Here is a 16,853-nt window from a genome sequence, read left to right as displayed (position 1 = left end):
ACAGAAGAACAGGTCTGATAAAGCAATTCTGGATTAATTAGAAGTGATGAAGTTTTGCTGCCAGGTTATCTCAAGATCCAAAGTTAGCACAGAAACAAAGTTAAAAACACTAAGCATGTGTGGAAAATAAATATCAGGAACCTGTATGAGAATTAGGACTTTATGGTAATAATGGGACAGAATATTCATATTTTATATAAATCCTTATTAAAAAACATTTTAGGAAAGTGGAGTGGTGCCAACACAAACTAAAAATATATTTTATTCTTACCATTTGAGATTGGCTCCGTGGACAGCCATTGATATCTTCAACTTTTTCATTTGCTAAACAAAAACAGTGAGGGGAAAAGCAAAAGTAAACAATGGGATAAAAGTTTCCTTTCCAACCCCTGGTCAAAAAAAAAAAAAAAAGAAAAAAAGAAAACTCAAACCCAAAAACCTAAAAATCAAAACACAAAAAAAAAAACCTGAAGAAAAGCAGAAAAGGCACAGCAATAAAATGCAGAGGGTTTTGTTGACAGAGAGCTCTTTTCTAAGTAAAGCTCAGTCTTACAGTAACAACACTCTTGTTAGCAGCAGTTGCTTCCATATACCAAATCATGCAAAGGGGGAAGTGCGAAGGAGGTCGCTGCTAATTCTTCAGCCCCTGCAAAATAACTGCTGACATAAAATCTTCCACAATTGTCTTTGCAGGGTCAGGATACAGTTTCAAGGCATCCCAGAAAGTATGAGCCACTCCAACTAACAAAATGCACACATGGGAGACATATGGTTTAATGGAGCATTCATTTCTGACAATTCAAAGTGTGTAAGATACAGTTCTGGCCATTTAAAGTATGGTTAAACAGCAACTTCCAAACATGCTCACATAAACATATTTTTTAATTAAGACAAGGATGAACCACACAAATATCAGAGACATATGGACCCAGTCAAATTGCATTATTCAGGGTTCATCTTATTGTTAAATATATTCAACTTGAATTATATATTCCCCCACGCAAGGAGTCAGCTCACAGTGCTCCCCTCAGCCCTGGTCTTACCGATGATCTGGATGATTTCTGCTAGCAGAACTCCATCTGCAATGTCCTGTTGCAAATCCTTGATCAACCGCTTGTGGCCAGATTTTGCTAGGTAGTGGTTAGCCCAGTCAGTGTAAATCTGCAGAGCAGAGAGGGAGGGCAAGGGGAAGAGAGGGAAAAAGACAATAAAAAGTCTTAAAACAAATGTTGGCTTACATAGCAGAACTATTCTGGAACACATTCCCATTTAAGAAGTCAGCACTAAGGAAAACAATTTTAATGTGTTTTTTGACTTTTTTTTTTTCCTCCCTAACGGTCATGCCCCTCCCCCCTGCCATTCTCTGTTTTATTTTAGCTTCAAATGATTCAGCCTTTCATGAGGGTTCAAACTTGCTGTGACCAAGCAAAATTCCCCTTATGACTGTAAAGGAAACTCCTGTCGTAAATCAATCACATCTACCAAAATTCCACCTCCCACCACATTTCTTACCTCCACACATGCCCTGCCAACAGCATTCATACTCTGGGTCTGCCTAAGAGAAAGTGATAGAAGAGACGTGTGCCTGTGTTTGTGTTAGGATTAATTGGGCTGTCACTGGTGTTCCTGCACCTGGTGGTGCCTCTGTAACACTTTACGCAGGAATCACGGTGTCCCACTGCCCAGGGACAGTTCATTTACCCCTTGCCTACAGTTCAAAGTGCTCTAATGTGCACAGACTGAGAGTGCCAGATGAACAGTAGTCGTATCACTGGAATTAGAGCACATACATTCTGGAGATATGCTGTGCCCTTTCTTTGCCTAAAGAGGAGGGAGGAACAGTGAGACTGAGCAGTGCCAAATGCTTGGCAACTGGCAGCACAAAAACGGCAGTTGTAAACAAAAGGTTGAAAAGGACCAGCTGAATTACATCCTGCAAAATAAGGGAGGAGAGGGGCATGAAGAGAGAGGCTGGAGGCATTTCATAAGGTGTGTGAGTACACAGAGCATTTGCTAACACCTACAGCACACACACAAGCAGAACCAGGCTTCCTTAGGATGGGAAAAGAGGGACACCTTCCCCTCTACACTGAAGGAGGAGTGCACCCCAAGAGCTTCTCACACCTTACTGGGGTGTCCCAGCATGCAGAAGGAGCTCACAGAAGTGGAGGTTGGCAGGGGGTGTCACACAACAGGAGGGTATCTGTGGCAGTCAGCCCTGGCTCCCTTTTGCAGGGTGTCTGTGACCTCCTTCCTCATTCCAGAAAACAGGACTTGTACAGAACCTCCCAAGCCTCCCACTGCTGTGGGATGATAACACTAAGAGAAAGCACAGATGTATGATAGCACCACCGTGTGAGTAAATGTAATAACCAAGAGTCTTCCTCTGCTGAGAATATTGTTTGAAAATGTTGAAACTGCATCTTTTTCCTAAAAAAAAATAAAATATAAGCTTACTTTATAAACATCCTTTTATTTAACCTCATAGACCCTTGGGAGAGGAAGGGGTCAGAATCCCAGTTTTTGAAGAGTAAAACAGAGGCCAAAGCCATTAACAACTTGCTTATTTCATCAAGGAAATCTGTGGCAGACCCAGGGTGGGAAAGCAGATGCAATTCCCAGTCCAGAGCCTAACCCAGAGAACCATTATCTGCTTTCCACCCCACAAAAGTATCACCACAGTCCATGCTCACCTGATAAGGACTTGTTTACTACCTGAGTACCTTTGCCACAGATTTTCTCCCTCTTTATTAAAAGAGAGAAAAAAAGCATTTGTTTGGTCCACTCTATTTCTTCCCATGCTTTTGCAGGTGGACCACTAGTTGATTTGTCATTGCTTTCTTAACAGCTTTAGAACTTTAAATAACTCCACAGAATTAAACTATGGAAGCGCATTCAGCTCTCCTACAGTCAAAGGATGTTGCTGTTCAATGGCACCCTTAATCTCCCTGCTACACCCAAAGTCCACTTAAATCTCCTGTGCTCTCACTGAATGAAATCAGTGTTTTCACTGATATTCTTTTTTTCTCTATTACAGCCAAGTAACACAAAAGACTCCATTAAATTGTTGGGGTTTTTTTAAAGCAAACTGTAGCTAAGGAAGTGTTTCTTCATCCATAAAATCATATGGAGTGAATGTGGGGTCTCTATAAAGATTGTATGAACACATATTTAAAATAATATGAAACCATGATGATAAAAGACACATACCACACCCATAGCATCATATATTCCCTACTACTAGTATTTCAACTTCAGTCATACTTTTAAAGTAATGGTTCAAAAATACTCTCTATTAATATAAGCAGAACTATTTTCTGTATTCCAATGAAACTGATCCACTGGAACATATAAAATTTAATACCACTAGTATTATTATAGGTTAGTTTCATATTACAAATAAAAATACCAGGCAATTCCTTTTTCATTTGTCACACCCTCACATAAATGGGTGTATCAGTCCTAATTCTGACTACAATTTGAACTATCCTCCCACTAAGCAGACAAAGACATTTCAACATAGCAGCTGCTTTGCAAGTGTCTAGTATTCAAAGAATGGACTTTACTGATCCATCCACCCCTTCATCATTTTCTTTTTTCATGAATTTAAAAGTGATATACATAAAGAATGCAATCAGCATTTTGTAAGCAAAGGCTGATTATCTAAATCATACCAATTTTTTTCTGATGGTCAGCATTTAATAGTCATGCAATGGTACAAAAACAGTACTGGGAGGAGCCTGTGCTAAAAGAAGAGATTTTTCACTTCAGATGTATTATAAAAAAATTAAGAAGGCAAAAAGTTATGGATGGAGACAATAGAGCAAACCAACACCCAGTTGGCAGTGGAATGTCACACTTTATTTCCTCTCTTTCTGTAGGAAATACCACTTGCTTCTGTTTCTACTCCCTTCCCCATAGGATGCCTTTCTCATTCATCTCATTCTTCTGGGGACCCAATTGCTCAGGAGTCTTGTAAAAAATGAAAAGCATGAAGAGAGACACGTGAAATTATAAGAATGTACACATGCCACTATAACCTTTTTACACTAAATTCTCTCATGTAAAAGTAATGAGAAATAGAGACTCTACCCTACACAGCTTTCAGTATCAATGCACCTCCTAAGTTTTATCTTTAAATCCTTGGGAAAATATAAAGCTTCAGTGTGCTCCATCATTCACAATACTCAGTTATCATGGGAGAAAACTCAGAACAGAAGATCAAAAACCAGTAACTTCATGAAAGTCTCCTTTTTATGAGTGCTCCCTTTCCACTGGGTGCAGAGCAGCTCTGAGGAGTAGCCGTGCATGCTCTCCCTCTTCTCAGAACTAGCAATAGGTCACGACATCTTGCACTAACTGTGCAGCAACGCTTCCCCAAAATCCTCTTATCTTAGATTTTTCTATAACCAGGCTGTTTCAGAGAGAAACACAGACACGAGTGTAAGTTGTTGCAACACTTCCTCCCCTCTCCGCTGCTCCAGTAACGCGGCGCTGCAGCCTCACATCGGGCCGGGCTGCGGCCGGGGCCTGACTCATTTCCTGCCCGGCTTCCCCTGCTGCCGCCCGCCGGGCCCCGCGGCCCACAGACCGGGACAGCTCGCTCCGGCAGCAGCCGCAGCGCAGGGGACAGCCACTGTCACCAGGGACAGCCTGGGACAGCCACTGTCACCTGGGACAGCCTAGGGCACAGCCACTGTCACCTGGGACAGACATGGGGACAGCCACTGTCACCAGGGACAGCCACTGTCACCTGGGACAGCCTAGGGCACAGCCACTGTCACCTGAGACAGCCTGGGACAGCCACTGTCACCTGGCACTGCCACTGTCACCAGGGACAGACATGGGGACAGCCACTGTCACCTGGGACAGCCTAGGGGACAGCCACTGTCACCTGGGACAGCTGACAACATAGGGGACAGCCACTGTCACCTGGGACAGCAGGCAGTGCAGCCACTGTGACCTGGGACAGCATAGGGGACTGCCACTGTAACCTGGGACAGCCTAGGGGACAGCCACTGTCACCTGGGCCTGCCACTGTTACCTGTGACAGCATAGGGGACAGCCGCTGTTACCTGTGGCAGCCTAGGGGACAGCCACTGTCACCTGTGACTGCCAGTGTTACCTGTGACAGCCGGCAGCGCAGGGGACAGCCACTGTTACCTGTGACAGCCACTGTGACCTGTGACAGCATAGGGGACAGCCACTGTTACCTGTGACAGCCACTATTACCTGTGACAGCAAAGGGGAGAGCCACCGTTACCTGTGACAGCCACTGTTACCTGTGACAGCTGGCAGTGCAGGGGACAGTCACTGTTACCTGTGACAGCCGCTGTTACCTGTGACAGCCAGCAGTGCAGGGGACAGCCGCTGTTACCTGTGACAGCCGCTGTTACCTGTGACAGCCGCTGTTACCTGTGACAGCCAGCAGTGCAGGGGACAGCCGCTGTCACCTGTGACAGGTGGCAGTGCAGGGACAGCCTCTGTTCTGTGCCGTGCTCTGCCCCGCTCTCAGGAGCACGCTAGCGGAGCAGAGCTGATCCTGCTGTGTTTGTGTGGTCCCAGCCCCATGCCAAAGGCCGGTGATTTAACTGCTCACACCACAAACGGGATTCAGCGGGCAGCCCGAGCCCTGGCACAGGCTGCTTATGCTAATGACGGTTTCCCCTAGCATTCCTCAGCTGCTCGTCATGCTCCCCTTCAACGGAGTAGAGGAAATAAACCCTGATACCCAAATATAGTTATGAACTTCACCTTGATACTTCACATGTAGCTACAAGGAGCGCAGTGGAGCTGCTTGGCAGGATCCATAATGAAGCAGAACACTTTGTAATGTGGTAGCTTAATGAAGTGAGAAAGGGAGAGGATCTCACAGGTTACTGCCTTTTTAGAAAATGTTTAATCATGAACCATGTCATTTACATCAGGCAGTGATATAAAGCATCCTCTTTAATACAGAAATGTTACCGCCCACAATCGAGGCCAAGTGGGAAATGTCAGAGGGGTTTCAGAAGTGCAGTCAGCCTAATGCAATAATAATGCATGACACTTCGTCAGTGTCTCTCACTAGATCAGCTCAGCATGCTTTCCAGGCATAAATGAGATCACTCCTTCTATTTATTATTTCTGTAGATGTGAGGAAACTGAGGCATAGAGGCTGCTTTTTGATGTGGCTCACTCAAGGGCAAACAGCTGGGACTACATCCCAGATATTCTGACTTGAAAGTGATTTCTTCTGTGAGCTTTTATATCAGGTACTTTTAGGAAAATGCTTGCTGGGAAAATGCATATTCCAAGAATTTGGATCCTTCCTGAATTTTTTTTGTTTGTTTGCTACAGAAAAAGAATCTCTTGAATTGGTCCCCTGTTGCTGCCAAGAAATGGCTTTCCACACGCCTCCCTTATGTAGCAGAGCTGCTGCTCAGGGAGAACAGCACTTGCTGCCAATTGAGGTGCAATAAGACCTTGACAGACATCCATGTCATTTAGGAGTATAGGTTAATTTTCAAAAATATGTAAATATTTTTCCACTAAATGAAAATGTTATGTGGAATGAAAAGGCAGAATCCAGTTCTCATCACTTGTCCTTTAAAATATTCTGCAGGAGGCAACTGTATCCCCATTCATTAGCATGGCAGACTTGAAATGCTGTCCTCCAACGCTCACTAGCATAATCACCTTTGGGGGTGGGGAGGCTTTTTAACAACTTCATTTCCCAAAAGGAATCTGTAGGCAAGAGCAAGCTTCTCTCACATTTTTCTTTAGTGTTTTTTTTTGTGGCAAATAACAGTGAGACAATGAGAAGGAAAATTTATCTATTTAAAAAAAAAAGTTCCTAGCAGTATACCTGGGTTGCAATATTTCACAGCAATGCACAATGCTACTTCTCAGCAGAGCAGAGAGAGTGTGTCCTTTATTCTATGTTTGGATTAAAACAGTACATTTCATAATTCTTTTTCTTTATGAAAAATAGAGTAAAGGAAAATGAAAGTATTAAATAGCCCCAAGACTAGAGTATTAACAGTCAGCCAAAATGGAAATATGCCACTGTTAACTTTATAAAAGGGTTATGTGACTTCTAGTGTAATGTTTTCACTCTACTTAAAATGTTGCCATTGGAAACAACTGATAGTTGATAGCACTTAGAACACTTTTTCAAATTGCCCTTGAAAAAGAAGAGATTGATGAGTTCTGTTGTTGCCCAGTATGTTACAAAATGGGCTGGAAATGCTGTATATCTGTTTCCTGGGAGGTTGTCCAGTGTGTGGCCTACTCTGGATGCTGAATACCCAACAGAGCCTGAGCAACACTCCCAGAGTCCCTGTGAAAGAGGATATGCCAGAGGAGAGGGCATGACCACAACTTTATTTCAACTTAGCTATTCTTGGCTAATAAATTGTGGGTAGCAAAGCATGTGTTAGAGTGTCCCTGAAGCAGTTTGTATTTATAAAGAGAAGCTGGGCAACACATTGATTAGTGTTAGATTAGGGTGAGGAAATCAGATTGCAGAAAGAAGCCTTTCTCCTTCCCACTGCCTATACATTAAGGAAATCTCAACTGGAAGGGAGGATCTGACCTTTTAAATATTTTCTTTTTGAAGGTTATGTGTCTGGGATGCAGAAGAATAATTTATTAGTTTCAGTCCTCCACTTAGGAAGTAAAAAGACTAACTTTGAAAACAATGGTTCACATTTAGACTGCCATAAGAGACAGATCAACCATTCAATTTATGTCTTGATTTAATTGGTTATAGAAAATACTCTGCAATTCATTTGCTATGAAGTAAATCTAGGGTCTGGGGGTGGCACTTTTTGTAACAAGAAAATTACATGAGAAAGAAAAATATTTACACAATTAAAAATATATAGCCAGAAAATGAAGCTAGAATGACTTAATTTATAGGCAAGATGGAAGCCAATGCACTTTATTTAATAAAATGAAATGAGTATTAAATGACATTCCACCAACCCTGTTTCTGAATCCCACTGAGCAAATGAGAACAATTATGAGTTAAGGAATAGAAAACACTTAGAGGGATACATGCCAATTAACCAAAATGTCAGAATCCCTGTAGTACAATTTTGTAAATAGCAGCATGTATCCATCAACACTACTCAGCAGTTTACAGATAAAAACACAATTAAACAAAATTCCACTAATCCCAGCTAAGAAAATTAGTAGAAACAATACTCTTCAACAATCACTGGCAAGCTTTAGATGACTTACCCAACTTTTAAGGGGGCTGTTTTATACTTCCAAGTTCCACTTGCAGTTTGTGACCGAGTCACTGAAGTAACATTAGTACTGGCTTACTGTGCTCCCTTTCTACTCATTTCTTCCCAAACCCCAACTTAGAATTTATTTAACACATATGTTTGAGGCCAATACTCACCAATGGTACAGGAGCAAGGCTTTTGATGCTTCTGTGCCAGATGGAGGGTAACAGTATATGCTTCTTTGAATGTGTATTTGTGTGTGTATGTGTAATGTTCACTGAGTAATTTTTATATTGGATCAGATAAAAATCCAACACTTTATAGAATAAATTAACTTGTTCATACTTTGAAAAGAATCCTACTGATTTGCTTTACAGTTTAATCATATCGTTTTATTTACTGGCTTCAGTCTTGTGCAATAGCAATAAAATGCCACTGGAAGGAGCCAGATCTTCGTCCTGAAGCTGCAGGGAGCCTGAACAGACAGCTGCTACTCTACAGGCTTGTGTGCTGTGGGGAAGTGGTACTTGGCAAGGGAGTAACAGCACCACAGTTATTAACACTGGCCTCCAGCTTCCTGAATTATCAGGAGGCAATATTAAGTGCCACCCATACAAAGCAATCCTCCAAAGCAGTCGACCTTGAGACTTTCTGTTTTAAATATGCCATTTATTTGTTCATACAACTTTGGAAGTATTTCTTAGATATAGATATCTATATCTATCTATCTATCTATCTATCTATCTATCTATCTATCTATCTATCTATCTATATCTATATATATCTATATATATATATATATATATAGATAGTATTTAAAGTGCATTTCAGCATCCATGTAGTGAAAGTAAAATAAACTATTAGGCCTATTATTCCATGCAGCTTTTACAGAAAACATTGATTTAAACTAATAAGGGGTCAGCATTTTAGTTCAGATAAGCAGTGTGAGTCTAAAGGTGGTCTCCTATCACTTGGTCTCTCTCAAAAATCCCTTTCACATAAAAAACCACAAAAAAACAACAACAACAAAAAACAACCAAAAAACCCTAAAACCTTCAAGAAAGCAATGCTTTAGTTTTCTTGGTATCCAGGATAACAGAAACCCCATTTCTGTGACTCTCCAGTCTCATATCTGTCTTGTGACTGCCCAGATAAGTTTCATGACCAGTCCTGCATTCACTATATTAAAGAAACCCACAGTAAACAGAGTTAAGTTTCCTTTAAAGGGAAAATTGAACTGAATTTGAACAGGTTTCCTTTATGGCTCACCAGTAAAACACACAGATGAATGGACAAGACTTCTACAATCTTAGTAGAAAGCATGAAATAATTTTGAGAACAAAAGCATTATTGCTTTGTTGGTTCTTTTTCTGTTCACAAGCAAAAAGCCACTCTTGCTATAAAACAGACCATTTCTGGGTGAACACCTGCCTTTCCAAATCAGCAATGGGGCTCCTTACATGGAGCTGAGAAGATTCCACTGTGAAACTACTCCAGATTTTCCATCAAAGCTCATTTTAAGGATTTATAACTTGGACAGGGAGATTCTTTCCACACTGCAATTTGGCATTAAAGAACTTGGCCCAGGGATCAAAATAACCCTCTTTGCCAGCACTTCTTTTTAAGTGTGGAAAGGCAAATTTCTGATATATAAAAATACAAAAATATTAAGACATACATTTGTTCTTTTCTTGTGAGAAAACAGTAGCAAGTAAGCCCATAAACAACTTTAAATATAGAGTCTTCAGCACTTTTTGAGGCTTAGATAACTAATTTAAATTCTCTAGTTTTGTCTCATGTGGAAGAATAGTTTTACAAATCAAAGTAAACAAAATAAACTGCTTTCTGAGATACATATTTTAAACAAGATATTTTAACTCCTGGGTGATTTTTCTCTGTGCCTTGATGTTCAAAACTTGTTTTTCATCAACTCTATGATTTTAATATCAATTATGGTCTTGTACACATTCAGAAGACCATTGAGGTGCTATAGGTGACACAGTAATGTTGAGTAAGCTAATGATTTGAAGTATTGTGATCTGAGACTCTCACTGTCATGAATCTCTGTTAAAACAGGCCTTGGTGGTGAATGTGAGAGTTGTAATGGCCCTGTGTGCAACTGCTTTGCCTTTTGCTTCCTATTTACCTTAGGAAAATGAAATTATGCTTACACAGATGACAGCCTATACTTACATCTCTTCAGCTCAAGAAATGCAGTGTTTCAAAGACTTGAAAGACTGAAAATGCAGCTTGGTACAATAGGGATACCACTTCAGGACACTTCCTTTTTTTCCCTCTGATCAACACTGAAAGCATTGCCCATAACAAATACCTACCCATTCTGATTATAATAACACTTAAATTCGCAATCATTCAGGGAAATGAATTTTATGTATTAAGTAAATTCTCTCAGTCAGTATTCTTAAACAATTAAGAGGAGAAAGTAATCTTATAGTTACGACAGCAGAAGATTTTTCATCTCAGAATGAAAATCAGTGTTCTAATCTTTCTCATTTCTTAATGGAAGATGGGTCTCATGTACACCTTCTGTAACACAACCAGATTTGGAAGGATCCTACAATGGAAAGAAAAAGGTTCTAGATTCCTACTAAAAATGCCCATAACACCCTTCCTTTCTATCACAAAAGGTGCCTAAATGCCTCTAGTGAATGCTTTGGCTACACATTGCATGAGAAGAGGCAGTCACACAGAGGGAGGACTTTAGGGCAGGGCATGGGGGTTTTTGTTCACTGTTCAATCTGCAGTCTCCCATGCATACATTCTACCAGATTTTGATTCTCCTACACCCTTCTATAGGACCACAGCACCATCCAAAAAAGCCCCAAAGAGATATGATCCATGACTCAAAATTTTTTCACCCATGATTCACCTCTGAAATGAAACCACCTTCTTTTGTGAGACAAAATGTGCTTTAGTGTTGAGGCTTGTTTCCTGGGCCCTCATGACTGCCCATACACAGGGCCCTCTTCCTCAGAGGACTGCTTTCCACATCTGCAACTCTTCATTCACTGTCCTATATTTTCTTTTAAAATACACATTCTGGTGATACCATGTCTCTTGGATGACAGACTAGAAATGAAGGATAAGGACTGACTAACTCACTTTAAAGGGCCACTGCCTGTAAATTTAATTAAATCCGTATCTTCCACCTCCCACACATTCACCCCTTGGGACTAAAGGCTTCTGTAAAGGATTAGGAAGGGGATACTCTCACTGCAGCCATACCACTAAAGAGAAAATAATTCAAGATTTGAGAAGTTGTGAGCAGGAAGCAGATGAGGAAGAAAGGGACTCACTGAAAACACAAACAAATAACTCTGCTGGCTAGAGATTATAGCATTTATATTGGACAGAGGCGATTGTGAGCCAGCCATTCCTTCCAAGAGCCTTTTTGTATTTTGTCCTACTAATGTAAGTAAGAAACGGAAATGATCCAGTAAAAGAAGCATCATGTCTTCTCTCAAATGAGTCCCTAACACAGCTGCCTACCACCCTGTGCCCCATCCCACATCAGGCTCAGTTCTTTTCTTGGACTGTGGCGCTGCTCAGCACTAATGGCACCAGTAGCTCTCTCCTCAGGTAGCTCTGAGAAGGCTGGCACTCCAGGACAGCCCACACAGCTGTTCAATCATTCACAGGGATATGGAGTATTACTTTGGAGACTTCTGTTGACACCCCTCCATTTGGTCTACTTATTTCAACAAGAAAAACGGTGGTTTTGGACCTTTTCCCATAAACCTTCTAACGGCCTGATAACATAAGAAAAAAGATAAATTACATGTGCTAGTTTGTTTTTTGTTTTGTTTTTTTTTTTTTTTAAAGGAAATACTTATTGCTGATGAATAATAAATATTTCATTCTGAAATGCTGGCAAGGTTATTTTTTCCCCAGCTCTAAATTTTGTTAAAGTAGGCAGGTGCTTATTTCACCTGCCCTTTAAATAAACCTTGCTGGCAAGGTGCTTGACTTTGTGAAGCCAGTGCAGCTTCTGAGCAATCTCAGAGGTACAATTTCATGTCTGTACAGATCCTTAATGTAAAAACCTGCAATGGCTAAGGACGGAACATGAGCACTGCCAAAATTGACAGCTGCAGAGTGGGAGTTCTGAGGATGAGAATGATGGATATAGACACCTAAAATGCAAGAGAGATAGGTCATAGGAACATAAATTCTTTGGGGGAGGAGGGAAGATCATATTTCAGGAATTACTGTGCAAAGAATATCCTTTGTTAAGAGTCCAACCATTTCCTAGATTATTTAGAGCATAAATAGGTAATAGAATAGTCCTTAAAACAAGTTTTTCCTTAAATTCTTATAGTTGTTCTTGAAGGTCCCTGATAGCAGAGGACTGCAGATTTTTATTAGCACTTGCTGAATGTCTCTCATTTTGATGTAAATGTAAGGACAAATGCTTTGGAGGAACTTACTGAGAGCATAAAGAACCCTCATGCATTTTCCTTTTTTTACATTTGGGAACTTGGAATGGAAAGTGAAGTTTAAAATTTTATGAAACTGATATATCTCTCAAGTTGTTCAGTCCCACAGAGGGTTTCTCAAACATTGCACCAGATGGCTTTGTTCTCACCTTCCCTGGACAGTTTAATTTACTTCACTATCAGGAATAAAATTCCATACTTACACCAATGCTTCATTTTATGTTACTGTCATCATCTTGTTACAGGTTATAATGGTATTGGCATTATCTGCCTAATAATTATTCTTGAGTAACAGCAGTAAAACTCTTTTAAGTCTCAAGCTCTGATCTGGAGTCTGCTGAACTACTCAAGGTTCATCTGTGTCCCTTTGACTGAAAAAAGATGTTCCATACATTAAAGAAGAATGAAAGTGGGCAAATGGACTCTCTAGTCTGTGGTTTTAAAGTAAAAAAAAAAAAACACCCATATCAGCTAAATAGATTAAATGTACCTCACCATAATATATAGATAGATATAATTATACTGTATATATATACACACACACACACATATATATATATATATACACACATATATATATATACATATATATATACATATATAAATGTATTGTGTATATTAATTATATTTCTTCAACTTCTAATCCACAGAAGCATTCTCTTCTAAGCAACTGTGCAAAATAGATGACTGTCAAACAAGCTTGCAGGATTTGAATCCCCAAGGAACACTATAAAATGAAAATACTGCAGTAAAAGATGTATTTTAGCATAAAAATGATAAACTGTCTTGTATTGTAAGCCATTAAAAATATTATACTCTGAAAATGGTATTTAAAATGCTCACAGTGATATTCAGTGGCAGAACACATTTCTGTAAATAATTATCTTAAGAACAATATATTTCCATTAACTGTGTCAGCACACTCCAAATTCCAATCACACAACAGCCACAGTGATACAGAGGGCACAGGACAATTCTGCATAATCAGCTTTGAAATGATGCTCGACCAACAAACTGCTCATAGAGTGGGCAACCTATCTGCATGTGCCTGATGGGAAGCAAAGCTATTTAAAAACAATAGCATGCACATGTATTTGCATATTGTCCATTCTTTGCAAAACAAAATTTACGAGTTTATTGGGCATTCCAGTTTACATGAGAGGCTCACCCATGTCCTTCAGCAGTAACTAGGTTTTTTTTTTTTAAAAAAAAAGCACAAAACCATAAAATCTGCAGTGTGCATTTAGATGGATTTACCCCAAAGACACAGGAAGAAAGCCAAGAATTGAGAGAATGAAAATATCTCAACAGGTAGCTAGTATGGTTATTATCTAATTGTTTTAGCTATATATATTTCAGTCACTGAACAAACACTATGTAAGCAGAGTTCATGAAGGATCTAACAGCTAAATGAACAGCAAAATCATGTGAAGAGAGGCAACAAAAATTAGGGAAGGCATGATGTTGAAGCACAACTTGTAGAATTGTGTAAATCCCCAGCTATGTACAAAGCCCTCTTGGTGCCCTTAATGGGAACAGACAGTGCAAACAGCTCAAAGCAGCTGTGGCATGCCCAGTTTCTTATGTTGCTTTTTCAACTGACCAGACCATCTGACTTTGGCACAAGTGAACATTTTTTGTGGAAAGCTGTCAGAATCAGAATTTGCAGGGAAACCCAAACACTTCTAAACAAACTTCATGTATTTATTCACTTGAAGTCAGGAGGCAGAGCAAAGGCTTAAAGCAACAAACACGGCCTTTTTTTCCCATTGCCTGTTTTCAATGTTCCTTGAAAGCATTCATAAAGTCACTGGAGTCTGTTCTCTGTTCCTGGCTGGAAGGAACTGGTGTGTTTTCCCCTGCCACTGTGACTGTGGAGTTTTTAGAGAGCCATGACAGACACAACATGGCCTAGTCCATTCCAAGCCTGCAATTGGGCTCCTTGAAGTAGAAATGCTCTCTTAAACCCCAAAGCAGGTCATGTGGACCCAGGATGCAGGATACATCTGTATCCACCGCTCCTGTGTAAGCTGATTGCAAGTGCTCTGTCCCTTTAAAACAGCCACCTTTCAAAAGTAGCGTTTGTTCTATTTTTGCCTTTCTGTACGTACAAGCTCCAACAGATGCTTCTGATTTTCTAGCACCATAATTTTTAAGCTTTAAGATGCTCTTTAATCTTACTCTCTACACTCATCTTTGGGAAGAGTCAATTGCTCTCAGCCTGAAGAGGGCAAAGACAGAAAATATTTTCATATAATTACTTCTCCAGTTTTTGCATGAAAGATCCTTTTTGCCATCACTTCTTGATATATTCTTGACAGACCTTGTATATGGTTCTACCTTGAATCCAGAACCTGAGTGGCTGTCAAAATTTTTAATGGCCTCAAAATATTTACCTGCAGAACCGTTTTATCTTCTGTAAAGCAATATAAATGGACTTACAGTAAGTGCTTTTTCAACTACTTTTCACAGATGCCTTAAAAACAGTCCACTGATTCATAGTGGTCTGCTGTATGTTGTGCTGTAAATCTTAAGGAGGGAATATTTCATACAACATCAAATATTGAGAACTAAGGAAGGAAACAATTAGGAAAGAAGACATCCTTTCATAAAATATTCTTATATCATAATTTTCATTACTGCTTTTTCCCTTAAGAGAGCAGGTTGATATGTCTCTGTGAAGTTATATCTAAATTAAGAGATAAGCTATATCTGTAAGACACAGCTAGGCATGGAGTTTTGCTAGGAGCAAAGGCAGTTGTGAGGTTTTCAGGGATTCAGATAAATTTGTCAGAATGACTTTGTGAAAATTGTTTTTGTTGAGATGATGAACAAAGAAAAATGAGCTGACTAGAAGAACCAGAGACAAAACCCAGGGTCAGAAAAATCACTGCAGGAAAAAAAAAGCCCAAATCACAGAATAACCTGTATAGTATCAATGTGCAGAAAAAGTAAACATTTCATGTTAAGATTATGGCTAAAATAATCTTGGGATGTAGGCAAGAGATTGGCCTGGATTATTTAGGTATTTTACCTCTTAAGATAGATAGTTGTCCCAAATTCATGTAAGGTAGAAAACAGGATTTAAAATTTTCTCTTTTCTTCCTTCAGCCAGGAATAACCTACTAAAATCTGAATTTTTTTACTAGCTATTCCAGACAAAGGGTTAGGAATGTGCTTCAGTAAATCTGTTTACTACCAGGACACCCAATGGCATGACATCAGGTACAGGCAAGATCTTCACTTCCCTCAAGAATATCCAACTGCAGCATATACTGATGCAAAAAATAAATAACATTCCTCTCCTCACAAAGGAGTTAAAACACATTCATCTGTTTTCATGTGAATCTTTCATTACAGTTTCTGGGTTTGGCCTCCCCCTACCTCTACCATAAGAAAGAAATATCTCCACTAAAGACAACATACAAACAGAAGAATTGTTGCATTTAGGGTAAAAAGTAGGGCCTGGACCTAAACAAACAAACCAACCAACCACATCCCCCCTTGGCACTGCTGAGCAAATTGAAGGGTTCATCACAGCTTATTGTAAGCTTATGGTACTAATGAGTATCTGATGCTCTGTCTTGTTTGCAGATACTTAGAAAGCTGCCTTGTTTCTGTGCTGGATCAGTTGCTTCACTAATGCCATTCAAAACTTTGTTCTGCCATAATCCTTTTTCATGTGGAATTAGGTGCAATGAACTGCTTTCTCTAACACTGTATTCTTTGCCAGGCATCAAAAATAAGTTCAAGGCAGGCAGGAGAGGGCCAGCACTGCCAGCAGCACAGCAAAGCCTGAGAAGGGAGCCCTCAGGACAGCGGGTGGCACCAAGGCCAGCGGGTGAGTCAGGGAAAGCAGGATGTGCTGTGACTTACCCTGGTGGAGAAGGAATGTCACCTGCCACCCTCACACCATGGCAGTCACTGAGCCCACAGCTCAGTGACACACAGGTGCAGGAGAGCACCAACAGCCAGAATTTGCACAGGAAGACACCTACGGAAAAATAGGGCTGCATCCAGTGGGGGCACACGCTCCCAGCTCAGATCTGTGACCTCTGCTGCTCCCACACCTGAGGCACTCACAGAATAAATGCACTAACTAATTGCAACAGGATATATCAAATAATACAGAATATAATAACTTTGCATAACTATGCTGCAATACTTCTCATTTTTGCAT

At 40.2% G+C, this 16,853-nt stretch overlaps 1 protein-coding gene across 3 annotated transcripts in view; it reads right to left on the bottom strand.

Moving 5' to 3' along the window:
* Positions 1-16,853, bottom strand: part of NAV3 (neuron navigator 3) — a 251,568-nt gene that overhangs the window by 179,927 nt on the left and 54,788 nt on the right. For all 3 annotated transcript variants that reach the window (XM_059472357.1, XM_059472358.1, XM_059472359.1), the window contains exons 2-3: positions 1,044-1,161; positions 272-324 (exon numbers count right to left, since the gene is read on the bottom strand). In XM_059472357.1, coding sequence (XP_059328340.1) covers positions 272-324; positions 1,044-1,161 — 171 coding nt within the window. The remainder of the gene's footprint in view (positions 1-271; positions 325-1,043; positions 1,162-16,853) is intronic.

The sequence above is a fragment of the Ammospiza nelsoni genome, chromosome 5, assembly GCF_027579445.1.
Source record: "Ammospiza nelsoni isolate bAmmNel1 chromosome 5, bAmmNel1.pri, whole genome shotgun sequence".
Lineage (NCBI taxonomy): Eukaryota > Metazoa > Chordata > Aves > Passeriformes > Passerellidae > Ammospiza > Ammospiza nelsoni.
Note: the sequence above shows the minus strand (reverse complement) of the source record. Positions and strands in the feature narration are given on the sequence as shown.